This window comes from Onychostoma macrolepis, chromosome 19, assembly GCF_012432095.1.
Source record: "Onychostoma macrolepis isolate SWU-2019 chromosome 19, ASM1243209v1, whole genome shotgun sequence".
Classification (NCBI taxonomy): Eukaryota; Metazoa; Chordata; class Actinopteri; order Cypriniformes; family Cyprinidae; genus Onychostoma; species Onychostoma macrolepis.
The window spans coordinates 7,261,110-7,286,749 of record NC_081173.1 but is presented as its reverse complement, the minus strand read 5'-3'; the positions used below and the strand labels follow the sequence as shown (position 1 = coordinate 7,286,749).

General features: G+C 36.0%; 1 protein-coding gene across 1 annotated transcript in view; it reads left to right on the top strand.

The window, feature by feature from the left end:
• The window catches only part of glcci1a (glucocorticoid induced 1a), a 43,624-nt gene that overhangs the window by 7,875 nt on the left and 10,109 nt on the right, over positions 1-25,640 (top strand). The window contains exons 2-3 of the mRNA XM_058752879.1: positions 13,795-13,946; positions 23,719-23,808. Of these exons, the coding sequence (XP_058608862.1) occupies positions 13,795-13,946; positions 23,719-23,808 (242 nt within the window). The remainder of the gene's footprint in view (positions 1-13,794; positions 13,947-23,718; positions 23,809-25,640) is intronic.

Sequence of the window (25,640 nt, the reverse complement as noted above, 5' to 3'; positions counted from 1 at the left end):
AATAACAATATGATTTAAGATGTTTTAGTATTTGCTTTTGCTTTTTTGTTTTCTTTTGCTTTAATGACAGTTTAATGAGCAGTTTTGTGTAAAACCTAATGTTCATGTTCTCCTGCATGATATGGGATGATCCAACAAGCATCTTGAGCTTCAGTGAAAGAATAATATCTGACAGTCTGTACAAAGTTTGGATGGTCAGTTTCGCCTATTTTCTTAGTAGACTGACCAAGAAATAATCCTAAATGTTTCCTACTGAGTTATATTATGAATCCCAGCTTTTTTTAATATGATCTGAGACTTGTGGGGTCCAAAAGTGAAAGAGGATTGTCTGTATACTGTGGTGATGTTGTTGTGATTCAAAATGTGACAAGCGTTGAGTTCGTTTGAGAGCGGCGAACACTCGAGCGTTTGGAGGGGAAAAGTTCACATTTGCATGTCCCCCTGCCTCGCGCTTCGTTTTTGTTTCCTTGCGTGAAACGCTTCGCTCGGCCCAACAGCACTCCGACTGTGCTGATGGATGTCGTACAATAGTGCCTGTGTTTTCTGCAATGCAAATCGACTCCCAACAGGGACTGTATTTACCTCTGAAAGCCTTAAACTTCCACATATTCAGTGTTCATGATGTGGCTCGCACTTCCTGTTCCTTGGCTTGTCAGACTAATGCGTTATATCCTGCCGAATAAACTTTGCTCACCCCACTTTATCCACAGTAACCCAAGCACGAGTGAACGCCAGGAGCAACGGTCATCAATTCCCATTAAATCATATTAATGCCATAAAAGAATTCCAAACATGTGAAGACATCATAACCTGCAGGCTGCAATTCTGCAGCGAAGCAATTACTCTTTTTTATTTCCCCACCGTTCAGCAAGCAAAACCACCTGTCCCTCGTCTAATATGACCTAATTCACAGCTCCGAGCCAAACTGGCTGTATTGGGATGATGTTTGTCAAAATGTGATTGTGTGAATAACAACAGAAGGTCTTTCAGTGTTCGTCCACCCACACATGCTCTCTCTCGGTTTGCAAGCGCAGTATTTTACTGAATGTCACCTCTTACACATTCACTAACGGCATTCGCTGTGCTGCTCCGTTTACCACGTTCACAGCTTTCAGAAACAGCACGGCTAATGGATAAAACTGATAATAATTCATAATTACAGTAATCGACAACACAAAAGTCTTTGTGCTGTGACATAACTTTATTTTAACCCTGTAAAACATAAAATTATAGTCAGAAAAAATTAAATGGAACTGTTTATTAAACCGTGATATAGGAGAATATGGAGCTCATACTCAAGGAGGGAAAAACTGAGCTAGAATATGCAATTTGTTGGTGCAGTTGCTGATGTTAAAATGGACTAAAAGTAAGATGAAATTTTGATAGCTTGTAAATTGTAATGAATAAATCAGTTTTTCAAGTATGGCAGACCGCTTACATGGAATCATATAAATATCTGTTGCCACTCATATATTTCTCAATAAAATGTCTTTAGTAGGATATTTTTATGCTTTGTTTTATATTATAGGAGGCAAAACATAATATAATGCAATGCAATGATGATTGAGAGATGAACAAATAAACATTCCTCAAATGATGGATCATATTTCAAATTAACACTTTTACATGATAAAAAAAAAAAAAAAGATTTATGTATAATCAAGTAAGCATAAGTTGCTTCAGTTCATCTTGAAACAGTACTAACAATATAAAAGTTATTGATATATTTACTTTATAAAAATTATTAAAGATTTCACAGCAATAAGACAAGGCAAAGTTTTTACAATTTTACTGAAAGACCATATAATTTGCTTTAACCTATAAACTATCAGTCAGACAACTTCATGCTTTAGATTGTGTTCAACAGGTTTTTCAACAGTTTAGATCATGTTGATAATTTAGAAGCCTTACAATTTGTGTATTAAATATGATGCAGTAGACTTTATAGGTTTAATGTTCTCTTTATGTAGTGTTTTGTTTACATTTACTGTTATACTCTTGAAATGTAATGGTATATATATATATATATATATATATATATATATATATGTGTGTGTGTGTGTGTGTATCTTATCTATATCTTTTTAAAATAAATTTAAGTGGAATTGCTTTTAAAAAAAAACTATCATCGATTAATCAAAGAAATAATAGACAGATTTATTGGTTAGAAAATGTTCAGTTAGTTGCAGCTCTAAAGCAGTCAGAGGGAAAGATGAAGTGAAGATATTTCTCTTTCCATCTCTCAATCTGTCCACCCTGCCCTGCTGTGGGGGTGCCAGTGTGCTCTCCTGAAAAGCTTCTTGGCATAAACCTGCCCTGCCTCTTTCCATCTGCTCTCAGGAAACTGTGAAACAGGCTGAGAGGAAGCAGTTCAGTGCCAGGCCTCCATGAGCAAATGCCTTCCACACTCACTGAGCAACATTTGGGCATGTCAAACCACACGCCAAGTCAACCTCGGCCACCTCGTGTTTAGCAATACCAGTTTGACGTGCAAATAAGCATAGCTAGCGTGGGATAAAAATAAGCGTTTGTTTTAGTGAATTAATGCTCTGGGCCACACCAATCTGACTGCGTCAAGCTTTAGGTTTTATAGTGTGCATTTCTAATGCATTGCACAGTTTGGTTTAAAAACAGTTTTTAACAGTAATTACAGGTTGAAGCTTTGGCATAGCAGTTAGCATACATGCTACATGTTGAAATATGGCACAAAGCTAATATGTAGTACGAATGAGCCTTTTTAGGTTATTGAGGGTCATGCACTAATATAAAATCTAAGGAGAAATAAACTCATGCAGGTTTCGAATGACATGAGGGTGAGTAAATGATGACACATCTTTCATTTTTGGGTGAACCGTCCCTTAAAATGATCCTGAAAGTTCCTAAAAATCCTAGAAAACTCACATTGAAAACAACTAAATGTGTCAGATTCAGGTTCTTTGTACAGCAAAGTGCCACCTGCCAGTTACTAGCAAGTCATGGCTTTGTCGAGTTTTTCTGCCATAAACCAAAGGCTAAAAAGACAAACCATATGTCTCACCTCAACTTCCTGTTTCAATAAACATTTTGTTTGTTATAGCAACTTCTAATATTTTATATAGCTGCCAGGCTACAGTAATCAATGTACAGTAAATGATGATTTGAACATCACTGAATATCATTTGAACACCGTATTTTGTCATTTGAACTTGATAATTCAAATGTTTAATGCTTTTTACAAGACCAATTCCTCTGTTAACACATTTCGCAGTGAGGTTGGTTTTAGATCTATAACAGATCTAGTGAACGCACTGCTATGTCTGGCCCGAGTCCAGATGTTATTGATACAATAACTCAGCATAAGCTTGTTTTACAACTTCTTACTTAACCTGCTATCTGTCATTCACTCCCTCTCTTTAGCTTTTCCCATCACATCACATCACATCTGAACAGAGAGAGATTTCATCTTTTCATAAGTATTCAGTACTAAAAGGACCGATAACACTTTATAATGCTGTAAATTAATATAAACATTACTACATTATATGATATTAGTTAAATACATGTTAAGCCCCGCAAACATGCTGTTGATTACCTCAGAAAATAATTTTGAGCAATATTTGTATAAAAGCAAACATTTTTAGCATTTGTTGTACTGTAAATACATAATTATCAATGCACTCTTGTTTATTAGGTTAATATTCCTTTAACCAATGATAACCTAAATAGAGATGTTCTGATACCCTTTTTCCCATTCCCGATACCGATTCCGATACCTAGGCTCAGGGTATCGGCCGATACCGAGTACTGATCCGATACCTGGGTGTGTATCTGGTTATACAGCTGTATGTACTACTCAGAGGTTGCATTAGACTTTAATATTATCCGTCATTTTGACGGACAGGGTCGTAAAAATTCTGTCATAATCTATTATTACCCGTCATTTTAATTTTCGTATTTTAATTATAATAACCCATTTAATTGCTTTTATTTTTGTTCACGTTTTCATTTTTAGTAATGAACCTAAAGGACGAGCATATTGGCTCATGCATTTATTTATTTATGAAGAGAACAGATGAACAGAGACTGCGTCAGTGACAGCGGAGGACACTTAAAACAACAAAATATGCTAGTGCTGGATAAAAAAAATAAAACCGATTTCTCTGTTTTAATAGATTTTTATTTTTATGAACCAATATAGTTTCTTAACTCCCAATCGATGCTGTTTTCATTTGATGAATGCACAGTAACGTTAGGCAATCGGCTAAGCTTTGTGCGTTGTTACTTTTGATATGAAGTGCAGTCTCAGGTTTCAAATTCTGTCCATTTTATTAGGAAATTCAAGCAATAAATACGATTTTGGCTTTAATGTGGCGTGATAGATCGGTGTAGACACCTCAGATCAAGCGATTCGCTTTACTATACTCGCCTGTGAGTAATCAAAGACACAGCAAAAGACCTTTTATTTTTGTTCTAGAAGCGATCGCGCGCTCTGCTGCCTCACTGGAGCGCAATCGCCACCAACTGGACAGGGGTGGGAATTACAGTTATAAATTACAATAGATCACCCTCAGTGTGTGTAATCTGCCAAAGTGACGGACGGCCTTCAGATTTTTCCGTCACTGCTAAAAAAATTCCGTCAATGACGGAGAATTTTCGGTTAACGCGACCTCTGGTACTACTTACAAGCCCTGTATGAATTGATACAATTATTTTATGGTGTGCTTCACCAGATAGATAGATGGATGGATAGATAGTCTGGCGAGTAAACATAAAATATAATATAATGTTTGGAAAATGGCATATCTTTTTAAATATCTAAAAGTAGACTCTTAACATCAGTCAGTCAAGCATTATAAATATATTATGATAATCAAGTATTATTTAGTGATAGAACTTTAGCAATTAGAATTAAAACTTGGAAACCATATGACTGCATATTAGTCATTTTAACTGAACTTAGGACTGCTGGTGGTGCTTTTTTGGTTATTCAGTGTTTCTGTAAAAATAGGGAAAAAACTATCAATAATACTGATAAGAAAAATCATACTATGAATTCTACTAAGAACAATATAAAACGCACTAAGGATTAACGAGCTGCTGGATTCATGCATATTAATCACGTTGTCTGCATTGGCTCGAACTGATTTGCTGAAATCAAAACAGGAACGATAATAGGTAAGCGCCAGCCAATGAGATTGTCCTTTGCGCATTAGCTTTGCCTAAGCTGAAGAATTCCAAAGGAACTCCGTTATTTTGACAGTAAAATACAACAAAGAATATCGTTTACATACCATTCGGAATTGACGTGCTACATATAAGACTGAAAATAGTGAAAATATATCTGTGCTAAACTTATACATAGCCTCCAACTCACACACTGGCAAGTAAAATCTGATTATTTATTAGCCATAATAAATTATAACATTATAACATTAGACATCATTTAGTCACCCAGGGTGACAATTTAGTCGCATACGCGAGTGATTTACTGGCAATGTTCTAGCACATTTGTACTACTTCGGTTCTCTAAATAGTGGTTGCTTGTGGCAACACAGCACAGCTTCCTGTGTTTGCATTCTGAACCACGAAGAAGAATTGATTTCCGATTTGCAGCGTCAAGCAAAGCTAGCGTGCATAACTATAGGATCGGTATATGGGTTCAAGTACTCGCCGATACCGATGCCAGAATTTTTTGTGTTATCGGTGGAATTTACGATACTAGTATCGGAATCGGAACAACCCTACATTTAAATGAATGCATGCCATGAATAACATATGAACTGCAGGTCTAAAATCATTATATTTATGAGTTACTACTGGAAGAAGTTAAAAGACATTACCATATGATTTTCTGAATGAACGTCATTTTTATAACACTGCACTTTGTGGCAATTACTGGTTTTAAAGTTACTAAACATATTCAGTTTGCTGTTGAAATCCCTTTATTTTGTAGCTCGACAGGACTTCACAAGGAGTTAACCTACATTTTCCAGTGACTCGGTCTCTAGTTAGGTGCTTCCTAAAAAGCACACAGTGAGATAAGGGCCAAGTCTAAATATGTTCTTCTAGAATGGACTATAATCCATTAGCTTTGCTCCGAATGACCCTGTTTATCACCATAGCAACAGGACACTCTCCGTGTCCACAGCGTCTCTCATACATGCGTTTGTCTTTTAATCTCATTCTGTGAATCCTGCCTAGTACCTTAGATCTAATTATTTACACCGCATATCTGAGAACACGTGGTTTATGTTTTGCCCGCTTGCTCTGACATTTACTCATCAGCTAACTTTATTCTCTCATCTCCTTTATTCTCCTCTCAGTTTCTTTATTACTGTCTCTGTTGGTTTCACTTGATGCTCGCTTTGCTCGTCTGATGTGGGCTTCACACCGTGCAAACACATGGGCGATGATAATATAATTGAGGGAGGTGTGAACAGCTTTTGGCAACCTGCAACTAAGTGAGATGTCATCAGGCTTAAAACAGCCTATTGTGTGAACTGACACTGTAGCTGTAAAGTAAGCAGTCGGCTCGGGTCACAGCGTAATTGAACATTTAATGTACGGAGTTCTCTCTTTAACGTGCTTTCTGTCGAAAGTCACTTTCAGTGTGCGGGGAGAGGTTGCACAGGCACATAAGCGTGATATAAGATGCTAAATTGCTCTTTTGAGTGGACCAGACTGGAAGTTGCTGGTCAACAGGTCAAGAATGCAGATTGTACCTGCTGTTCTGGATTCATCCTGAATATCCATCCTACTCCAAGGTTATGCTGATTAGTGTTAGTCAAGTTAATCAGCCAAACTTTGCTAGTTTGGGACAAGCTGGCCAACTATTCCTCCAACAACTGACTGGTTTATCAGTGTTGGTTGTATAGAAACGGATAAAAAGCCAAATGTTCTTTTGAGATGAATCACCAGACTAGAAGTTGCTTGTGAAGTTGACTGGTAGGACAGCCAACTAGTCATCCAACTACTTGGTTGACTAGGGAGTTTACTAGTAGTGGGGTTGGCCTGAAGCAAACAAACATGATGAAACTCAAGATGATTCACCAGACTAGAACATGCTAACAGGTCAAGGGTACAAAGTTCAGCAGTTGGTCTGGATTTATCCTGAATTTCCATGTTGGTCCAGCCTGGTTTGTGCTAGCCATGCTGGTAGCCATCAAAATTCAAAATGTTAATAGTAAAGATGGTTGATGGGAATAAGACGTGATTGCCGACTAGTCATCCAACAACCAACTATTTAGTTAGTGTAGTTGACTAGTTAAGTGTACTAGTGGGGTAAGACACAACCACAGTAATCTGATAAAGTGCAAAATTGTTCTTTTGAGATGATTCACCAGACTAGAAGTAGCTGGTCAAACTGCTAGTGAAGCTGGTTAGTGTAGTTGTTGAGTGAGTTAACTAGTAGTGGGGTTGAACAGAAGCAAATAAACATTATGAAATTCACAATGATTCACCAAACTAGAGCATGCTAACAGGTCAAGGATACAAAGTTCAGCAGTTGGTCTGGATTTATCCTGAATTTCCATGCTGAGCCAGCCTAGCATGCTTGTGCTGTTCTAGCTGATGGTCCAGTATAGCCATGCTGTTAACCATCAAAATACATTTTAGTAGTGAATATTTGATGAGAATGAGAAAGGATGACTGACTAGTCATCCAACAACCAGTTCTGTGGTTATTGTTATTGCTTTTTGAGATGATTCACAGGACGAGAAGTTGCAAAGTCAACAGTTCAAAGGACACAGTTCACCAGTTTGTCAGGATTCATGCTTGTCCAGGTTGGATTATGCTGGTTAGTGTTAGTCTAGATGGCGGTCCAGCATGTAAATACTGTTGACCATCATGTTTTTGATGGGGTTGATGGAGATTGGTCTTGATGGTCAACTAGTCATTTAACCATTGTTAGAAATGTCAACAAATGTAGTGTATTGGTGAATTTTAATGTCTTTTCAGCAGGGCTTAAAACTTCTACATTCCTCTTGAACTTAACACCAGGCCATTGCTTTTACTTTCCCAAGTATTTACTTTTCAGAAAAACATGAGCAGTTTGCCTGCAGCTGCCTTGTGTACACAGATACCCGAGTTTGTCTTCTGAAAGCCATAAAGGTGATCCATGGATCTGATGATGTATTCATAGTGCCATAGAGAGGTGTCACGCTCTGACTGTCACTGATTAGATAAGTTTGCATGCCCTTGACCCAGTTTGTCCTCTTCCCTCATCTTTGTGGGCTGAGGGATGTGCATGAGGTATTTTTATCAGGTGCGTTAAGGATTGATGTTCTGCTTAAACACCAAGCGCAAACAAGTTAACCTGCATCTGTAGCCCGTCTACCTCTACGGTAGATGGGCTATGAGCTGAATGGGCTGATAAGATATTGATTACATAGTGCCTTCTCTAGACAGCATTTTACAGCATAAAAGGTACACTCTTAACATTGACACGTTCCAAAATGTAGTCAGTGTAATTACGCTGCTATGCAAAGGGATTGTTCACTTGAAAAATAATTTTCTGTAATCATTTACTCACCCTTATGTCATTACAAAGAAAACGTTTCTTCTGCAGAACACAAAAGGCAATGTTTTAAAGCATATTTGAATGATTTTTGCTTGAGGTCGACTGATGTATCGGTTATCGGCAAAAATCCTTGCCGATAGTTTTTCTGGGTTGTGTCCATTGCTGGAGTAGCTGAAGCTTCGCTGTCATTATACAGTACGAGAGCGGCCACTAGAGGCGGAAATCACTGATTTGTTTAGACATGTGACACTGCACACTTCAGATGCAGATTTAAAATATCAACCGCGAACTATAGTATACTAAGTGCATGTTTTCATATCGTTACTTAATAATTAATTTGTTGACTAGATGTTGCATTAGTGGAGAAAGGACAGCAGTATGTTTGCGATCATGGCTGAGAGGACGCGCACATTAGCAGCACCTCAAGCAGTTCAAACAGTGTGACCAAAACACATGCAAGTCCATGCCAAATGTTTAATGTCACAATTGTTACCATGTATATGCATTAGTTTATATCCATCTGGTCATATTAATGCATGTGTTAGCCAGTGAAGTTCTATATTTACTTCAACTTCAAACTCAAACTCATCTATGCTGCTTTTTGATCATTCTAAAAGTAAACGTTTGCCTGTTTGGTGATAAAATAAACTTTTTTTAGACCGTGACAGGTGTGTGTGTGTGAGTGTGTGTGTGTGTGCGAGATACCTGCAAGTTGCTGTGCTGTGCGACGCAGCACTGCACTTTTGTGTGTTACTAACATATTTTTTTATTTTGATAGAAGTTAAACTGTGAGAGTATACATACAATATCAATTTCAATACTATGGCCTTTGTGTAGATATTTAAAGATGGCCATCTTTAGCGTGACTGTTGATATGGAATCGTAACATCAACTAAGATTGATAAAAGCTGTAGAATACAAGTATTGTTCCTTGTTAGTGTTAATTTCAGTTAATTTCAACATTTACTGATAAACCTTTACATTTTAAAGTTGCTTTTGTTAACATTAACGAACTATGAACTAGAGGTCGACCGATTCATCGGTTTTGCCGATTAATCGGCACCGATAGTTGATTGCCACAACTATCGGTTATCGGCAAAAATCCATGCCGATAATTTTCCGGTTTGCAACCGTTGCCGGAATGGCTGAGAAGGGTCCGCTGGCATTATACAGTATGAGAGCGGCCTCTAGAGGCGGAAATCACTGACAGCACGTGTTGTTTATTTTGACACGTGACACTGCGCGCTGCACAGAGCGGGAAACTCCAGACGCGCATTTAAATGCAGCCGACAGAAAAGCCTGCCGCGGAACAGAACGCCATTCACATAGTTTTCTATTAAATTACATTATATTTGTCCCAAATAGTTGTGAATGTATATAATGACTTCACCCTAGGCTATAAATTATGTATTGTGCATTTTTCAGCAAAACGTTTGTCTTTCTGTGGCTCTAATAAAGTCGGTATGCTTCATATAGAGAGCTGTAATAGATCGCGCGTTCTCTTTCCACTTGCTCTGTTTTTTTAAACACCGAACTTCAAACTCATTTATGCCACATTGTTCATTCTTGAAGCAAACTTAAGTCCGTTTGGTTATTTAAATAAATTGTTTTAGACCACCACTTGATTTGAACTCAAAGCGTCTGGTGTGTGTGTGTGTGTGTGATACCTCGGAGTTCTCCTAGACGCAGCGCGACTTTTTTTTTTTTTTTTTTTTTGATTAGATAATTATCAAGTGTTAAAAAATAGAAGCAAATAAAGTGTGTGAGTACACATACAATATCCATATGTATGTAATTTTAATGCTATGGCCTTGTGTAGATATTTAAACATGGCCATCTTTAAGCATGACTGTTGAAATTAAATGGTAACATTTAACAATAAAAGTCCATTGGTAGCATTAATGAAAACTGTAGAAGTATTGTTCCTTGTTAGAGTGTTTTCATTTCAACATTCACTATTAGCTACTAATAGGCTATATTTTTACATTTTAAAGTTTCTTCTTTTAACATTAGCAAATTATGAAATAACTTTAATGATCAATATAGTAACTAATATTAATATTTTTATTCATTTACAAAGTATGTTTCAGTATTGTTGCTGCTTTTTTTTTTTTTTTAAATGGTAAAGCACTAGCTTTCTTTCAGTATCCATTTTGAAAACTAATCTGTATCGGCCAGTGTGGTCCAACCTAGCTATCGGTATCGGTAAAATCCACTATCGGTCGACCTCTGCTATGAACTATCAGCTTTAATGATCAATATATAATTAATATGAATATATGTATAATGTATAGTTCAACTTTCTTTCTTTTTTTTTTTTTTTTAAATAGTAGAGCACTATTTTAGTTTCTGTTCAGTATCCAATTTAAAAATTATATGTTGATTAATCGGTATTGGCCAGTGTGGTCCAACATAATCCAAACAAAATCCACTATCGACCTCTAGGTTTTGCTCATAAAATGAAACTTGGTGTCCAAAACTACATTGAATTCCAATTATTTTTATTTTATGGACAAAAACCTGATACGTTCCTAAAAAAATAGAGAACTTATTACAGGGGGAAAAACTTTAAAGAATATTCTTAAGTGCAAACTGAACACTTTTGGACTCTAAATTGCATGTTAATTGCAATTAAATGAAAATTTATTATAATGTAAATTTATAATTGTAGAAATTAAGTGCATCTTTGTATGTAATTTTATAATTACTTCTATTGTCTTTGAAATGTGATTTAAAGTGTACTGTTTATTGTTATTTCTATTGAAACTTGTACTTAAAATGTTACATGTTAAATATATTTGTAATTACACATTTGTAATGATGTTGTAATTCAGCATTTTTAAATTATATTTATTTAAATTAAATTGTATTTATTTAGTTATAACTGTAAATGTAATATAAAATGCATACTACGTTTAAAATGATAATTTAGCACTTTACATGTGCTTTAGTACGAGTCAACACATAACACAGGCTTCCTACGGGGTTTGGAAAAGTATGGAAAAAAGAAAGCAGAGAATGGAAAAATATGTTTCCAGACTTTTGCCCTTGTTTAGTTTTTTATGTAATAGAAAATTCAGAATTTAATGCAAATCGTACAAGAAGTGAGGTTTCATGGCAGCTATTTAGTGATTCTTTAGTGATCGCCAAGTATGACTGAATGGATTCAAGGTGCACTTTTTCATTATGCAAAATGCAGGTTAGAAGTAGGGCTGGACGATTTTCCCGATTTTATCTATTAATTCGAATTTAATGTTTTGCCACGATTTTATTTTTTAGAAATCGAGGAATCGTGATTTTTGAATAGAAATATTCCCAAATGCTAGAATTAGACACTTTGGCAAGATGCCAGTGATAACAGTAAAGAGAAAAGAATGATCCAACCGCATGTCGGAGCACGTGATTATCGCTCACATGTGACGCGCTCTGTGAAGGACCGTAAATATATCATTAAGCACCATTCACACAGAATGCACTTTTGTGTTGACAAACATGCGATGCGGGCAGTGGAATAGGTAAAACATGCAAGAAAATGGGAAGACAATGGAAAAGCAGCACAATCGAACAAAAAACCTGTAAAGAACTACTGTCTGATATTTCATGTTTGCATCATTGTGACAGGCTGAAAGCTGCTGTTGTTTTTACAGAACATTTATAGTTAATAATAGTCTACTGGTGTTATACCTTCAGTCATTTTGAATTTGAAAAAAAATCTCAAAAGTCAAGGTAATTCAAAGCATTTTCCTCATATTATTTCTGAATACATAATATGTATAAGACAAGTTCATGCATCTTTTCTGCAAAGATATTTAACAAGTGATTTGTTTAACATTTACATCATGTTGACAACTTCATGTGTGCTGCACTTGGAATATAATTTTCTTTAACTAGAGGGTTAATAAAGAAAAAGTTACTTGAATCATGTTGTAGTTAACATTTTCAAGTTGACTAGTTAAAAATCGTAAAAAAAAATCGAGAATCAGTCAAATGCTCTGAAAAAAATTTAGATTTAAATTTTTTGCCAAATCGCACAGCCCTAGTTAGAAGCATTTTGGGTTTCTTCACACTATATTCTTAGCACCATATTACATAATACAAGGACTTTTGCAAAAATAAAAAAATATACAGACTTGTGTGCACAAGAAACCATTAAATTTAGCATATAGGACAATGCACACTGAGCCACCTGTTGTGCCATCAGCCCATTTCGTGGTGTGGTTTCTCCACCACCACAGAGGATGTGTTAAATTGGACATTAGGCCTTAATATTAGAGGTACTACCATAAGAAGAGCAAAATTTCTTTTTTTTTAATTCATGTGCATCCATGCTCTCGTTTTATTCATAGTAAGATGGCAGTGATACACAAAGGAAATAGGTTATATAAAACTAGAAATTGTAATACGTAAGCATGCAAAACATTCCCATGCACATGTGAATAGTTTCTCGTGTGCATGTAAAAGTCTGTATTTTTTATTTATTTATTATTTTTTATATTAGGGACTCTGTATGTTGTCACTTTGAGAAAATCAATGAAAAAAAAACCCCTGAGAAAATAAAAATATTTACAGATGACTACTATTTACCAAATATAAAGCTGAAAATAATGCTCTATGAACCATTTTAAATATGGTCTGAAAATCTACCGATAGGTTTGGAAATTTAAGTATGGAATTTTGAAATGGAAAATGTGTAGGAACCCTGATATAACAATAAGTGTACTTCTTTAAAGCATAATAATATTATTAAAACATGATTTAAAATTTACCTCAAAATACAGACATTATTATTTTTAAATGTCTACGTGAAAGTGAACATGAAAGTGAATTTTTATTTCATTGATATTAGGTACCCTGAAAGTCCAGTTTGTTATAGATATATTTTTAAGATTTGAAGTATGCTACAAGGGCAATTCAGTACAATTAAATGCACTTTTCTTCTCTTTTTTTCCAACAACCGTTTTTTAGTTACTGTTTTTTAACAACAGTATCCTTTTTAGTATATTTTATAGTATAGAAATTTTAAAGCAGAATCAGCGGTTTTCCTTTTTGCCAAAGGCAATCCCAGGATGCATGGCAATGAGATCAGTGAACAAATTAATCCAAGACCATTTTGAGTTGGACATGGTTTCAGCAAACAGTTCAGGAAACCCACTAGTTGATTTTGAGAATGTGTAGTATTTACGTGTGCATTTTATGCATTTCAGTATTTTATGGAGAAATAACTTTAGGGCTGCCACCACCCCAGTCCATCTGCTCATCACCCATCTGTTTCTCTTTCTGTTTGCTCCTTATGGCAGTTGAGAGGTCAAAGTCGCAACAGGTGCGGAGCACAGGTGCTATCAGACGGACTTCCTCTCTGGGTGCTATCACCGGGCCCTACCTGATAGGGCAGTGGCCACGTGAATCCCACCTGCACAGCCCCTCGTGCATGAAAGACAAGTCCACACAGGTAGGCACTATCACCCTCTATGTTCAAAATCTACCCTCTGGCTTCAAAGCCTGTGTGTTCAGGTGTGTTTGCGAACGTTAGCTTGACAGCATTTATAGGTCCATCATTCTTCTGGGTTTTTGCGTGTTTGCTGTGTCACTGAGGAATTTATTTTTATTTTTTCTGTGATTTCTGTAAGCTGATACCAACTGATTATTCTCAATAGGTGTCGGCGCTCACTGTGAAAATAAGAAATTCAAAAGGTCCAGTGATCTACTGATCTACAGCCAGATTATTTCAATAATGACCAACACAATCTACCAAGAGCAGTACAAATTAGCAACTATTGCAGCCACCCCTAGTAGCAAAGTAATATATTTAAAATACATTTATTTCAGACTAAGTATAGTTGAAATCTATTGAAAAATTTACTGACATATTGCTTGAGGCTTACTGATATGAAAATTATAAAATAAACTTTATTTGGAGTACTTCTTGTGCACAAAGCACATTTCTTAATATTAAGCCTAAAATATGTTTTAATGTCACTATTGATGAGGATTGTTTGATCTTTGAATAATGCAAGATATTTAAAGTGTACCTAAAGTATACTTGCAAAAGTTCCACTTTAGCTCAATCGAATATACTTCAATTCATCTTTTAGTTGGACTTCAGCACTACTTCCGCATAATTAAAGTGCATTAAGCACAAAATTAGTTGTACCAATTTAGCAGACTTTAAGTATACCAGTTTAGAATACTGAAAGTACAATTAACAGGGTATTTTTATTAAGTACATAAATATGTAAATGTATTTGTAGTATACTTAGTATGAAATAAATGAATTTCAAATACATTTTGGTATATTTATTTTTTACTAGGGACGTCAATCACAAAATGAGTTAAGTCATGCTTTTTGTCGTTAAATAATGGTGCAAATACCAGTAAACTGCCTATGGCAAAACTTCATGCTGCATGATTTATTTAAATACTCTCCTCATACATTTTGCTTTTAAAGGTGAAACTCCTACATATGCAATAAGATCAGCCACAAAACAACTTTGTCCACATCTTGTCAATGCTAACTTTTCACTGCATGTCTTTAGCAAATCCTAACAGTATTTTTTTAATGCCAAAAGCGGTTTGCACTGGTGCAACCTGTCCCTTAATATTTTAATGAAATATTCATATTGTATATAAATTATTTTTTAAATCCTTCATTGGTCTAAAGCTGTGGGAACTTTCAAAGAAGTATAGAGTTGTAAACTGTAGTTACCTTTAACATTTTGGCATGAAACAGTTATTAGCACTAAATAAACCATAAACCACAGACTGGTAACCAACACTTTCACAACTTAGACATGGGGTCTGGTATTTGACCCACAGCTGAATTGCAGAAATCACTCAGAGACTGTAATACATCATCAGAGGCTGTAGTGATCAGCAGTTGTAACTGTAATGGAGTTTGAGTATTCAATGGTTAATTAATGAGCTGCCTTGCTTTCTACTGTCTTCTAAGGCAGCATCCTAACTGCATCACAAAAAGCACATTTCACGTGTGAAGCACACATAAGACTCACAGTTGAATCAGTAGAATCACCACAAAGAATATGAATTAAATATTTAAAAATAAATTTAATTATCCTTATTAAAATGTTACAAAAGTTATTTAGTCAATAGCAGTGAGAGATTTTCTCTTTGTCTTTTTGTTGTTTGATCAACATTAAGGACAGACAGTGGCAGGTATATTAGGCTGCTGTCACTTTAAGACCTACAGCACCGATCTAATATACTGATACACACGGTGTTGGAGAAAGTTATTTTTAAAAGTAATGTAATATAATATAATAATGTGTTATTCCATAAAGTAACTTATTATGTTACTTGTAGTGGAAAGTAATGGGTTACGTTAACTACTTTTGCAGAAATGTAAATTCATGTCTGTATAGTAGAGGGCACTGCTCAATCTGTTCTGGATTGCATGAAGAATAGGACGCAGGAGAAGAAAGTTCAACACTCTTCAGCAATAAAAAAAATTTAATATAAATGTTATGTTTATCTAAAGTAATTTTTGTAAAGTAATGCATTACTATACTAGTTCCTTGAAAAAAAGTAATCTGATTACGTATCTCTGGTTACTTGTAATGCGTTACCCCCAACTAGATACACATTTTCTTTCTCAAAAGTTTACATTCAGTTAAGACAAAACTGACTGTGTTTGAGAATACTCGCCAAGGCAGGTATTTTGACGACATTGTGTGTATATTTGTCTGTTCAAGCGCAAAAACACATGAAGGAGAACTCTGTTCAGTATTTGCGTGTTGTAGGTGGTTTTCAGGCAAAAGAAAAGATAAGATACCAAAGTACCGGATTTAGTTCTCTTTTGTGTGGTCTTGTACCTAAATGGTTTAAAATTGCTTGATTGTTCAAACTGGCATGTCGTTAAAACTCGTGCAAATGATAACTTTGCAGTGTGACCGATCAGGCCAGTGATGAAGCCATCAGCTGTCCCAAGCGTTTATCACACCGGTCCCAGGCCATCAGCCAGTCCAGATTGTCCGCATGTTTAAGGTCATTGCAGGTCAAGCGTAATCAGTCAATCTGAGGTGTTAGTTACAAAGCAAGTAGCCTTTTCGACTAGTCGATTACTATGGCATGTCCCTCCTGAGAACACGCTGTACCTCACGCACACCTGGCCTACGGTCAGGTGCTGATTTACCCTCAAATGTCAGCAGGTGTATCGGGCAGAACACAATCACCACAATCCCACAGTTCCACCCACCATCTGCTGCTACACTGAAGGTGAGATTTGGCACCTGCGGGAGTGCAGTGTGTCTAAAGGTAATGACTCTGCCGTGCCTCTTATTGTGTGCTTCAGCATACAGCGAGTATCATATTAACCGTTCAGAAAGACGAGATGCCGCAGGAATGTCGTTCCCTGTGTTTGCCGGCCTCCACTGTTACCCCAGTTTTTGAAAGACACCTACATTGTGCATCTGTTCAGAATGTTCTTGTTCTGTATAGAACAGTCGTTGGTGTGTTACCTCTCTCTTCATTTGTTGCCATTGCTCTGTGTTTGTTGAACATGTTGAATTGCCGTTTGTTGGGTCTTAAAATGTCGGAGAAGTGACATGCTGTAATCTGACAACTGTCTTGTCTGATGGTGCAGTGTGAATTAGCCTAATGTATGAAAATCTGTTGGAACTTTACTTGTGCTTTTAAGAATAGTTCACCAGAAATGAACATTTTGTCCCCATCTACTCAATTTCATGTAGTTCCAAACACATTGTCATCTGTGCAAAACCAAAGAAAATATTATGCAGATATGTTCTGTACAATAAAAGTGGTGATTAAAACTACTATCAAACAGAAAAAAATATATATATTTTTCCATCTGTGTTTCTCTGAATAACCTTCAACATTTATGGAGCCTTTCCATTGAACAAAAGGTTCTTTTATAGTGGAAAAATGCTCTTCACACAAAGAAAAGCTCTTTAATGGAATCACTGCAAAAAAATGTTTTTTAAAGTGTATATTAAGAGTCATATGATAGCTTTGTGTGAGGAACAGACTGAAAATTAAGCAATTATTCACAAACCTTCCCTCTGTTATAGCTCTTAAATTAATTTGTGTTACATTTTTTACATTTTTACATGCCCTTCTGTGGTCAGCCACATGACCCACAAGAACCAATAGTGTGGCTCCAGCAAAGGGAAAAAAAAATTGGAAATAATTTTTTAGGTGGACTGTCCCTTTAAGACTTTAAGATGCTGTGTTGTTATTGTTCACTAAAACTTTTAAAATGGTTCTGTTAGTTTAAATAAAAGCAAAATAAAATATTAGATTAAAAACTTAAACCTAAAAAATATAAAATGAAAATTTGAAAAGGTGTCTGTCTTGGCAACTAGCTGAAAATGAGTTGAAGTACTAAAATTGCTAAAACTGAAATGAAATCAGTCTAAATATTTTCAAATATTTGAAAAAAAGGTAAAAGCACATAACAAAATTTTTTAAAAAAGTAAAAAAAACAAAAAAGCTAATTTAAAATATAAATAGCTTAAAGATATAGAAGCAAAAAACGCATGTTTACCCTTCGGTCTTCTGGTGGAAAAATAGTATGCAAAACTATATTGTGAATGTTTCTCGTGCAAGAAACCTTGAGTAACATTATAAGAGGACTATAGTGCTACAGAAGAGCAGAGCATGGCTCCTTTAATACGTGGAGGTCAAAGGTCAGGCGCTGTGGTCCATTTGGACTTGTGGGTCATGAGAGCAGCGGAGGAGTTGCAGCGCGTCACATGAACATCCTGTTTTCACTGCTGCGTGGCTACGGACGCCACACACTCTCTGCTTACTGACACCAAGATACTGTAAAGATACTGAAGTATTTTTGTGCTTACTATATTTCCTTGGTGTGAAATTTCATGCAAGGTTACAAGAAGTTCTTTATACATACATTGTATAACCAGTCGGTTTAAAAACGTTGGACAATTTTGTTCACTTGCCAGAGCGTGGGTGTTACCAGGACAGGCCGTCTCAAGTCTCACCTTTTATTACTCACCGGTGTCAAAGAACTACAAACGACTCTCATTTTAGCTCGTCTTTAAAGTTTTATGCATGCACAAAAGCACTATAGATTAGGGCGACAGCTTTGTTGGTATTCTGATTTTTTTCCCACTCCATTATTGAACAGTGTCTTGGGTTTAACCCCTCGTCCTCTTTGTCACAGTGATTCGTGCTGCTTTCCTCTGCAGTAACACAGTCAGATCAGGTGAACAGCGGTGACTTTGGGATGCTCTATGCTCAGAATAACCAGAAACCTGCATCCCTACACTTTTTCTTAAAGGGATATTTCACCCAAATAAAAAAACTGTGCTGTTTTTAACTCTACTGTCATGTTACTCCAATACATGTGGCTTTCTTTCTATTGCAAACATACAAGGAGAGATTTTGTTGCATATTCACACTGTTGTTTTGCATACAGTTCAAACGTACTGTATGGTGACCGAGGGCCTCATTTATAACCATTGCGTACGCACAAAACCTGCCCTGAAAGAGGCATACGCCACTTCCTACACAAAAGGTGGGATTTATAAAGTGATTTTTGCACAGGTTCTGGCATACGCAAATTCTAACTTTTGTGCGTACGTACACTTTTAGGATGAAATCTACGTGGAGTTTTATAAATGAGACCCCAGGAGCTGTCAAACTTCAGAAAGAACGAAAAAGTACCTTAAAATTAGTCCCTATGGCAAACGTTCTTTTTATATATCTAATTGATTTTTTCAGTTCCCCTCCTCCAGGATGGAGAAAAAATAAATAAACTTTCAGCTTTAAATTTTGTATTTGTGTTTCAGACAATTACTATTAAACATTTATGGTTAACTTAAAAAAAAAAAAAAAAATTTAAAGTATAAAAATAAACAAAAAGTAAAATTAAAATCTTATTTAAAATATTGCCAAAAAAAATAATTTGTTTATCAGTGATCCTAAAATAACACGGGTTTCATATGACACATAAAGATCATTTTAATTTTAGCTTTAAAATATCGTTTCCATTTGTGTTTCAAAGTTATTCTTGTTGACTAAAACTAAAACCATAAAAAAACATTGTCATTACTTGAAATTTTTTTTTACATTTCAAATTACTTGACATTTTTAGCTTGTTGCTGAGGCAAAATTTCTCATTTTCGTCCAGTTTAAGTTGAAGTACTAAAATAACTAAAACTAAATCAAATAAACCTAAACTTAATAAAAGTAATAGCAAAACTTTATATATATATATATATATATATATATATATATATATATATATATATATATATATATTTTAAAAACTAATAAAAACAGAAAATATAAAAAAAAAATCTAATTCTATCTATATATATATATGTATATATATATAATATATAAAAATACTTTAGTAGTGACAGTAAAATAACACTGGTTTCATGTATGTCGCACGAAGACACATCATACAGGTTTGACATCAATTATTCCAAAAGCCACTGGTTCCATTTTTCATAACTGATGAACTCCAAGCATTTGAATATGCAGAAGTATGAATGATATTTGATGAAGGAAAGATTTTCAGTAAATAAGGATATGTTGTTAGTTAACATTTGGTGACAAATGTAAATAAGACTGTTATGTATTTCACAGAAGAACTGGGTTTTGAACAACATGAGGGGAGTAAATAGTGTTAGAATTGTCATTGTCAGTCCTTTTAAAAGAACTTAAAGAAAAAGAAAGGTTTTCAAAGGCTCTGTCTGTTCATTTTGGCCTTCTAGTGTCGATCTGTTTCCAAAGGCCAGGCTTTGAAGTGTGACGTCTGTTTGGCTGATGAACGCGGGGGTTTCACAGGCCTGATTCTACCTCTGGTCACACCAGTAGTCCCACAGAGCCGAGATATGCTTAAAAGAGTCATTTTCATCTTTCTCTAGAAAATATATTGCCTCTGTTTTTCACAAGGTCCACATACACACTTTGACCACATCTATTGGTCCACAGGGAGCCCTTACAAAACCTCCAAAACGATCACAAACAAAGTCTTGCTGTTTAACAGAGCTATGGAGACTCCTCATACTTCTTTTTATTCTTCTCGTAATGTTTTTATTATTTCGATTTTATTCTATTTCTATTTTATGTCAGTATTCTTTCTTTTTTAATATTATTAAATTTTATCTCACGCAAAAATGGCATTCAATTGCTGCTGAAGAAACATTTCTTATTGATTAGTATTAATTCCCCTAATAATCCCTGTTTACGACTTTGGAAGACACAGTTGCATTATGTACATGTAAAACTACTTTGATTGGAATAAAATCGACACATTGAGCTATTTCTTTCTCTCTTTTTCACCAGTGGCAAAGTAGCTATTTATTGCTAGAGAATTATGAACCAAGGGTGCGCATTAGACATGCATTTGATGCTTTATACACTGTATGTGTTTATTATTCTTATGATACTGCAAAGAATGATGGGAAATGTACTTTGATCACTTTATAACTACTATAGCTATGCTTTATAGCTACTCTTCATGAACAGTACACAAAATGTGCCCAAACTCAATTGTACAGTCAACATTTACAATAAAATATTTTTATTATAGACCTCTTTTGAATAATAAGCTGCTAATCACATTGGTTTGTGTTCAGGGCCTCTCTCATGAGCTCTTATACAGTACATGTGCTTATATATTATACAGTGTGTGTGTGTGTGTGCGCTGCATGTTGGACTGACTAAACATATCACATACCTGGGTGCAAATATCACACCCATGTGTGTCTGCAGACTTTACTATAGTAACTGAGAGTGTTGTTTTTGAAGGAATGTAGATGACCGTTTATTAAGGGACCATTTATTGGAGGAACAATGTAGCCTTTGTGATCTTGGTGTGAAATAGTGGGTCAGGAGGAGGATGCATAGGGATGTGATTTATCAGTGTGAGTTAGTGTTTACTTAGCTACACTAAGGGGACAAAGATTTCCCTTGAATTTAATTAAATCTGACAAAACTTTCCCGTGGGACTGCCAAAGGTAAAAATGATTTATAAAGAAAAGTAAATAGGGTGTGTGCAGTGCACTAATATTCAAAAGGTTGGAGTTCAAGATTTTTTTTTATTAATATTTTTACTCAGCAAGGATATTTGAAATTGAAATCGAAGTGACAGTAAGGGCATTTACAATGTTACAAAAGATTTCTATTTCAGGTAGATTTCTATTAATCAAAGAATACAGAAAACAATTGCACAAAAAATATAAAGCAGCTGTTTTCAACATTGATAATAATAATAAATGAGCAGCAAATCAGCATATTTGAATGATTTCTGAAGGATCATGTGACACTGAAGACTAGAGTAATGATGCTGAAAATTCAGCTTTGCATCACAAGAATAAATTAGATTTTAAAATATATTCAAATAGAAAATGCTTATTTAAAATTGTAATATTTCACAATACAGTATCTCACAGAAGTGAGTACACCCCTCACATTTTTGTAAATATTTTATTATATCTTTTCATGTGACAACACTGAAGAAATGACACTTTGCTACAATGTAAAGTAGTGAGTGTACAGCTTGTATAACAGTGTAAATTTGCTGTCCCCTCAAAATAATTCGACACACAACCATTAAGTGAAAATGTCCAAATTGGGACCAATTAGCCATTTTCTTTCCCCGGTGTCATGTGACTTGTTAGTGTTACAAGGTCTCAGGTGTGAATGGGGAGCAGGTGTGTTAAATTTGGTGTTATCGCTCTCACTCTCTCATACTGGTCACTGGAAGTTCAACAAGGCACTTCATGGCAAAGAACTCTCTGAGGATCTGAAAAAAAGAATTGTTGCTCTACATAAAGATGGCATAGGCTATAAGAAGATTGCCAAGACCCTGAAACTGAGCTGCAGCACGGTGGCCAAGACCATACAGCGGTTTAACAGGACAGGTTCCACTCAGAACAGGCCTCGCCATGGTCGACCAAAGAAGTTGAGTGCTCGTGCTCAGAGTCATATCCAGAGGTTGTGTTTGGGAAATAGACGTATAGTGCTGCCAGCATTGCTGCAGAGGTTGAAGGGGTGGGGGGTCAACCTGTTAGTGCTCAGACCATACGCCGCACAATGCATCAAATTGGTCTGCATGGCTGTCGTCCCAGAAGGAAGCCTCTTCTAAAGATGATGCACAAGAAAACCCGCAAACAGTTTGCTGAAGACAAGCAGACTAAGGACATGGATTACTGGAACCATGTCCTGTGGTCTGATGAGACCAAAATAAACTTATTTGGTTCAGATGGTGTCAAGCGTGTGTGGCGGCAACCAGGTGAGGAGTACAAAGTGTGTCTTGCCAACAGTCAAACATGGTGGTGGGAGTGTCATGGTCTGGGGCTGCATGAGTGCTGCCGGCACTGGGGAGCTACAGTTCATTGAGGGAACCATGAATGCCAACATGTACTGTGACATACTGAAGCAGAGCATGATCCCCTCCCTTCGGAGACTGGGCCGCAGGGCAGTATTCCAACATGATAACGGCCCCACAACCTTGCTAAAGAAGCTGTGTGTGAAGGTGATGGACTGGCCAAGCATGTCTCCAGACCTAAACCCTATTGAGCATCTGTGGGGCATCCTCAATCGGAAGGTGGAGGAGCGCAAGGTCTCTAACATCCACCAGCTCCGTGATGTCGTCATGGAAGAGGACTCCAGTGGCAACCTGTGAAGCTCTGGAGAACTCCATGCCCAAGAGGGTTAAGGCAGTGCTGGAAAATAATGGTGGCCACACAAAATATTGACACTTTGGGCCCAATTTAGACATTTTCACTTAGTGGTGTACTCACTTTTGTGGCCAGCGGTTTAGACATTAATGGCTGCGTGTTGAGTTATTTTGAGGGGACAGCAAATTTACACTGTTATACAAGCTGTACACTCACTACTTTACATTCTTCAGTGTTGTCACACGAAAAGATATAATAAAATATTTACAAAAATGTGAGGGGTGTACTCACTTCTGTGAGATACTGTATTACAATTATTTATTTATTTATTTATTTATGTATTTATGTATTTATTTTATTTCTACTAAAATAAATGAAACCTTGATGGGCATAAGAAATTAAAAAAAAAACATTCAAATATCATAACAACCCCAAACTTTTGAACGGTAAACTGTATAAAGATGGTAATAGTTTTTTTTTTTTTTTTTTTTTTAAATAAAAATATAAAGTTCATATTAATTAGAATTAGCTTTATATAAAGAAAATATAAACTCCTCAACATAATCAAAAGACATGTACTTTGTGTTTCAGACTCCTGGATGTTGGAGTGACGAGAGCGAAGAGAAAGGGAACACACACCAGCGCTCGGCGTCCTGGGGCAGCTCTGACCATCTTAAAGAGGTACACACACACACACATGCACTTACACCCACAGCAGAAAACACACTCCCTTTTAACAGTGAAACACTATATGAAGTGTGTCTTGCGCACGCAGCTGTGTAGTTTTTCCCCTTGGGTTTGGAGAACAAGAAAGTGCAATCACACTAACAGCTATTAACAGAGCTCTCACTGTCCTGAAAGTGATGAGCGCTGCACTTCTGCATTTGCGATGATCTCATCCTGTGTGGCTCACGATGTACACGGGTGGGGGAAATAAAACCCCCGTTACCCAGCTCTGCACGAGGCTGCCAGTCACGGCGACCCATCCGTCTCCCCTGCACTCACTGCTATATATAACTTCCTGTGTGGCTTCAGACTTCCTGCGCTGCGCGGTGTGTATTATTGCTAGCGCTAGCCGCAGCAGAGTCAGCCTTATCACGGGCGCTCAGCCCCACCCTGACGATTCAGGGAACCACAAGATAAGACTATCTCCCCCTTTAACAATCGACTTCCCCTCTCTGCAACAAGCATTATCCCCCTCTGCCCAGTTTATGGCTTTCCCATCGCCTCCAGGCTTCTGGAACAATAGAGGCGTGTGGCTTTCAGAGCGAGTAATATGTGCAAAGTCATGCCGTGTGTGTCCTTTCACACTGAAGTCACATTTTTAACAGTAATGTGTTGATGGAAGGCCCTGATCGGTAATTTGCACAAGGCTGTCTGGTTTATAAAGGCCTTGTCGTCTCTTGCACTTGTTCGGTTTGACACAGGCGGCGTGCAGGTGCAGAGTAATCGGTTTCCTGTGCAAACCCTCAAACAAAAGTGTAGCTGCTCAGAAGTTATTTCTATCAGTTTTCACCGGGAAAAAGAACCAGTGACGCTGGGCTCAAGCTTCAGAAATGTATTAAAGTATTAATTGAGCTGCTTTTTTTGCAATGCATTTTCTATAGGCTTTGACATTTTTTTTCAACCCTATGCCAAAAGTTGAGACCTGTCAAATATAGTTTAAACCTTTAAACCTTAACATTTTATGACTAATAAATATGTTAGTGCTGTCAAGCGATTAATCGCATCCAAAATAAAAGTTTTTGTTTACATAATATATGTGTACTGTGTGTACATATTTATTATGTATGTATAAATACAAACACATGCATGTGTATATATTTAAGAAAAATGTTATGTTTATTTATTAAGTATATTTATATATAATATAAAATTATAGTTATATAAATGTATACACGTGAATATTTTCAAAATATGTAGTTTGTGTGTGTTTCTATATACATAATAAATAAACACAGTACACACACATATATTATGTAAACAAACTTTTATTTTGGATGTGATTAATCGCGATTAATCATTTGACAGCACTAATATATATACAGTATGGGTAACAGGGTTGCAAATGCTGCATAAATGAAGCTGTCACTTGGTTGGCTGGCTAGTTTGGGACCAAATGTTGGTTTGTAATTATTGATCAACTTGTATTTCTCAAATTAAAGGCTAGTGTTTGTTTGATCATTTTTCTTGCAATACTTTGGGTAATGGGGTTGAATGATTGAGTTTTATTACCACAGTGAAAACTACTATTTGCATAAACATTTTGAAAGTGGAATGAGAGTACTTACTTCCTGTCATGCTGTAGAAAGTGTCCTTTTTTTTTTTTTTTTTCACAATCTTAAGAAATGTTGCATTTCTTGTAATCAAGGGGAAATCGTTCAGTAACAGGGTTTCACAAAAATGTGGAACACATTGAAATTTAAATATTACTTTTTGGTAGTAAAAAGTATACATTGTAATATACTTATATTATTGTATTTTAACAATAATATTATGCATTAATTAAAATG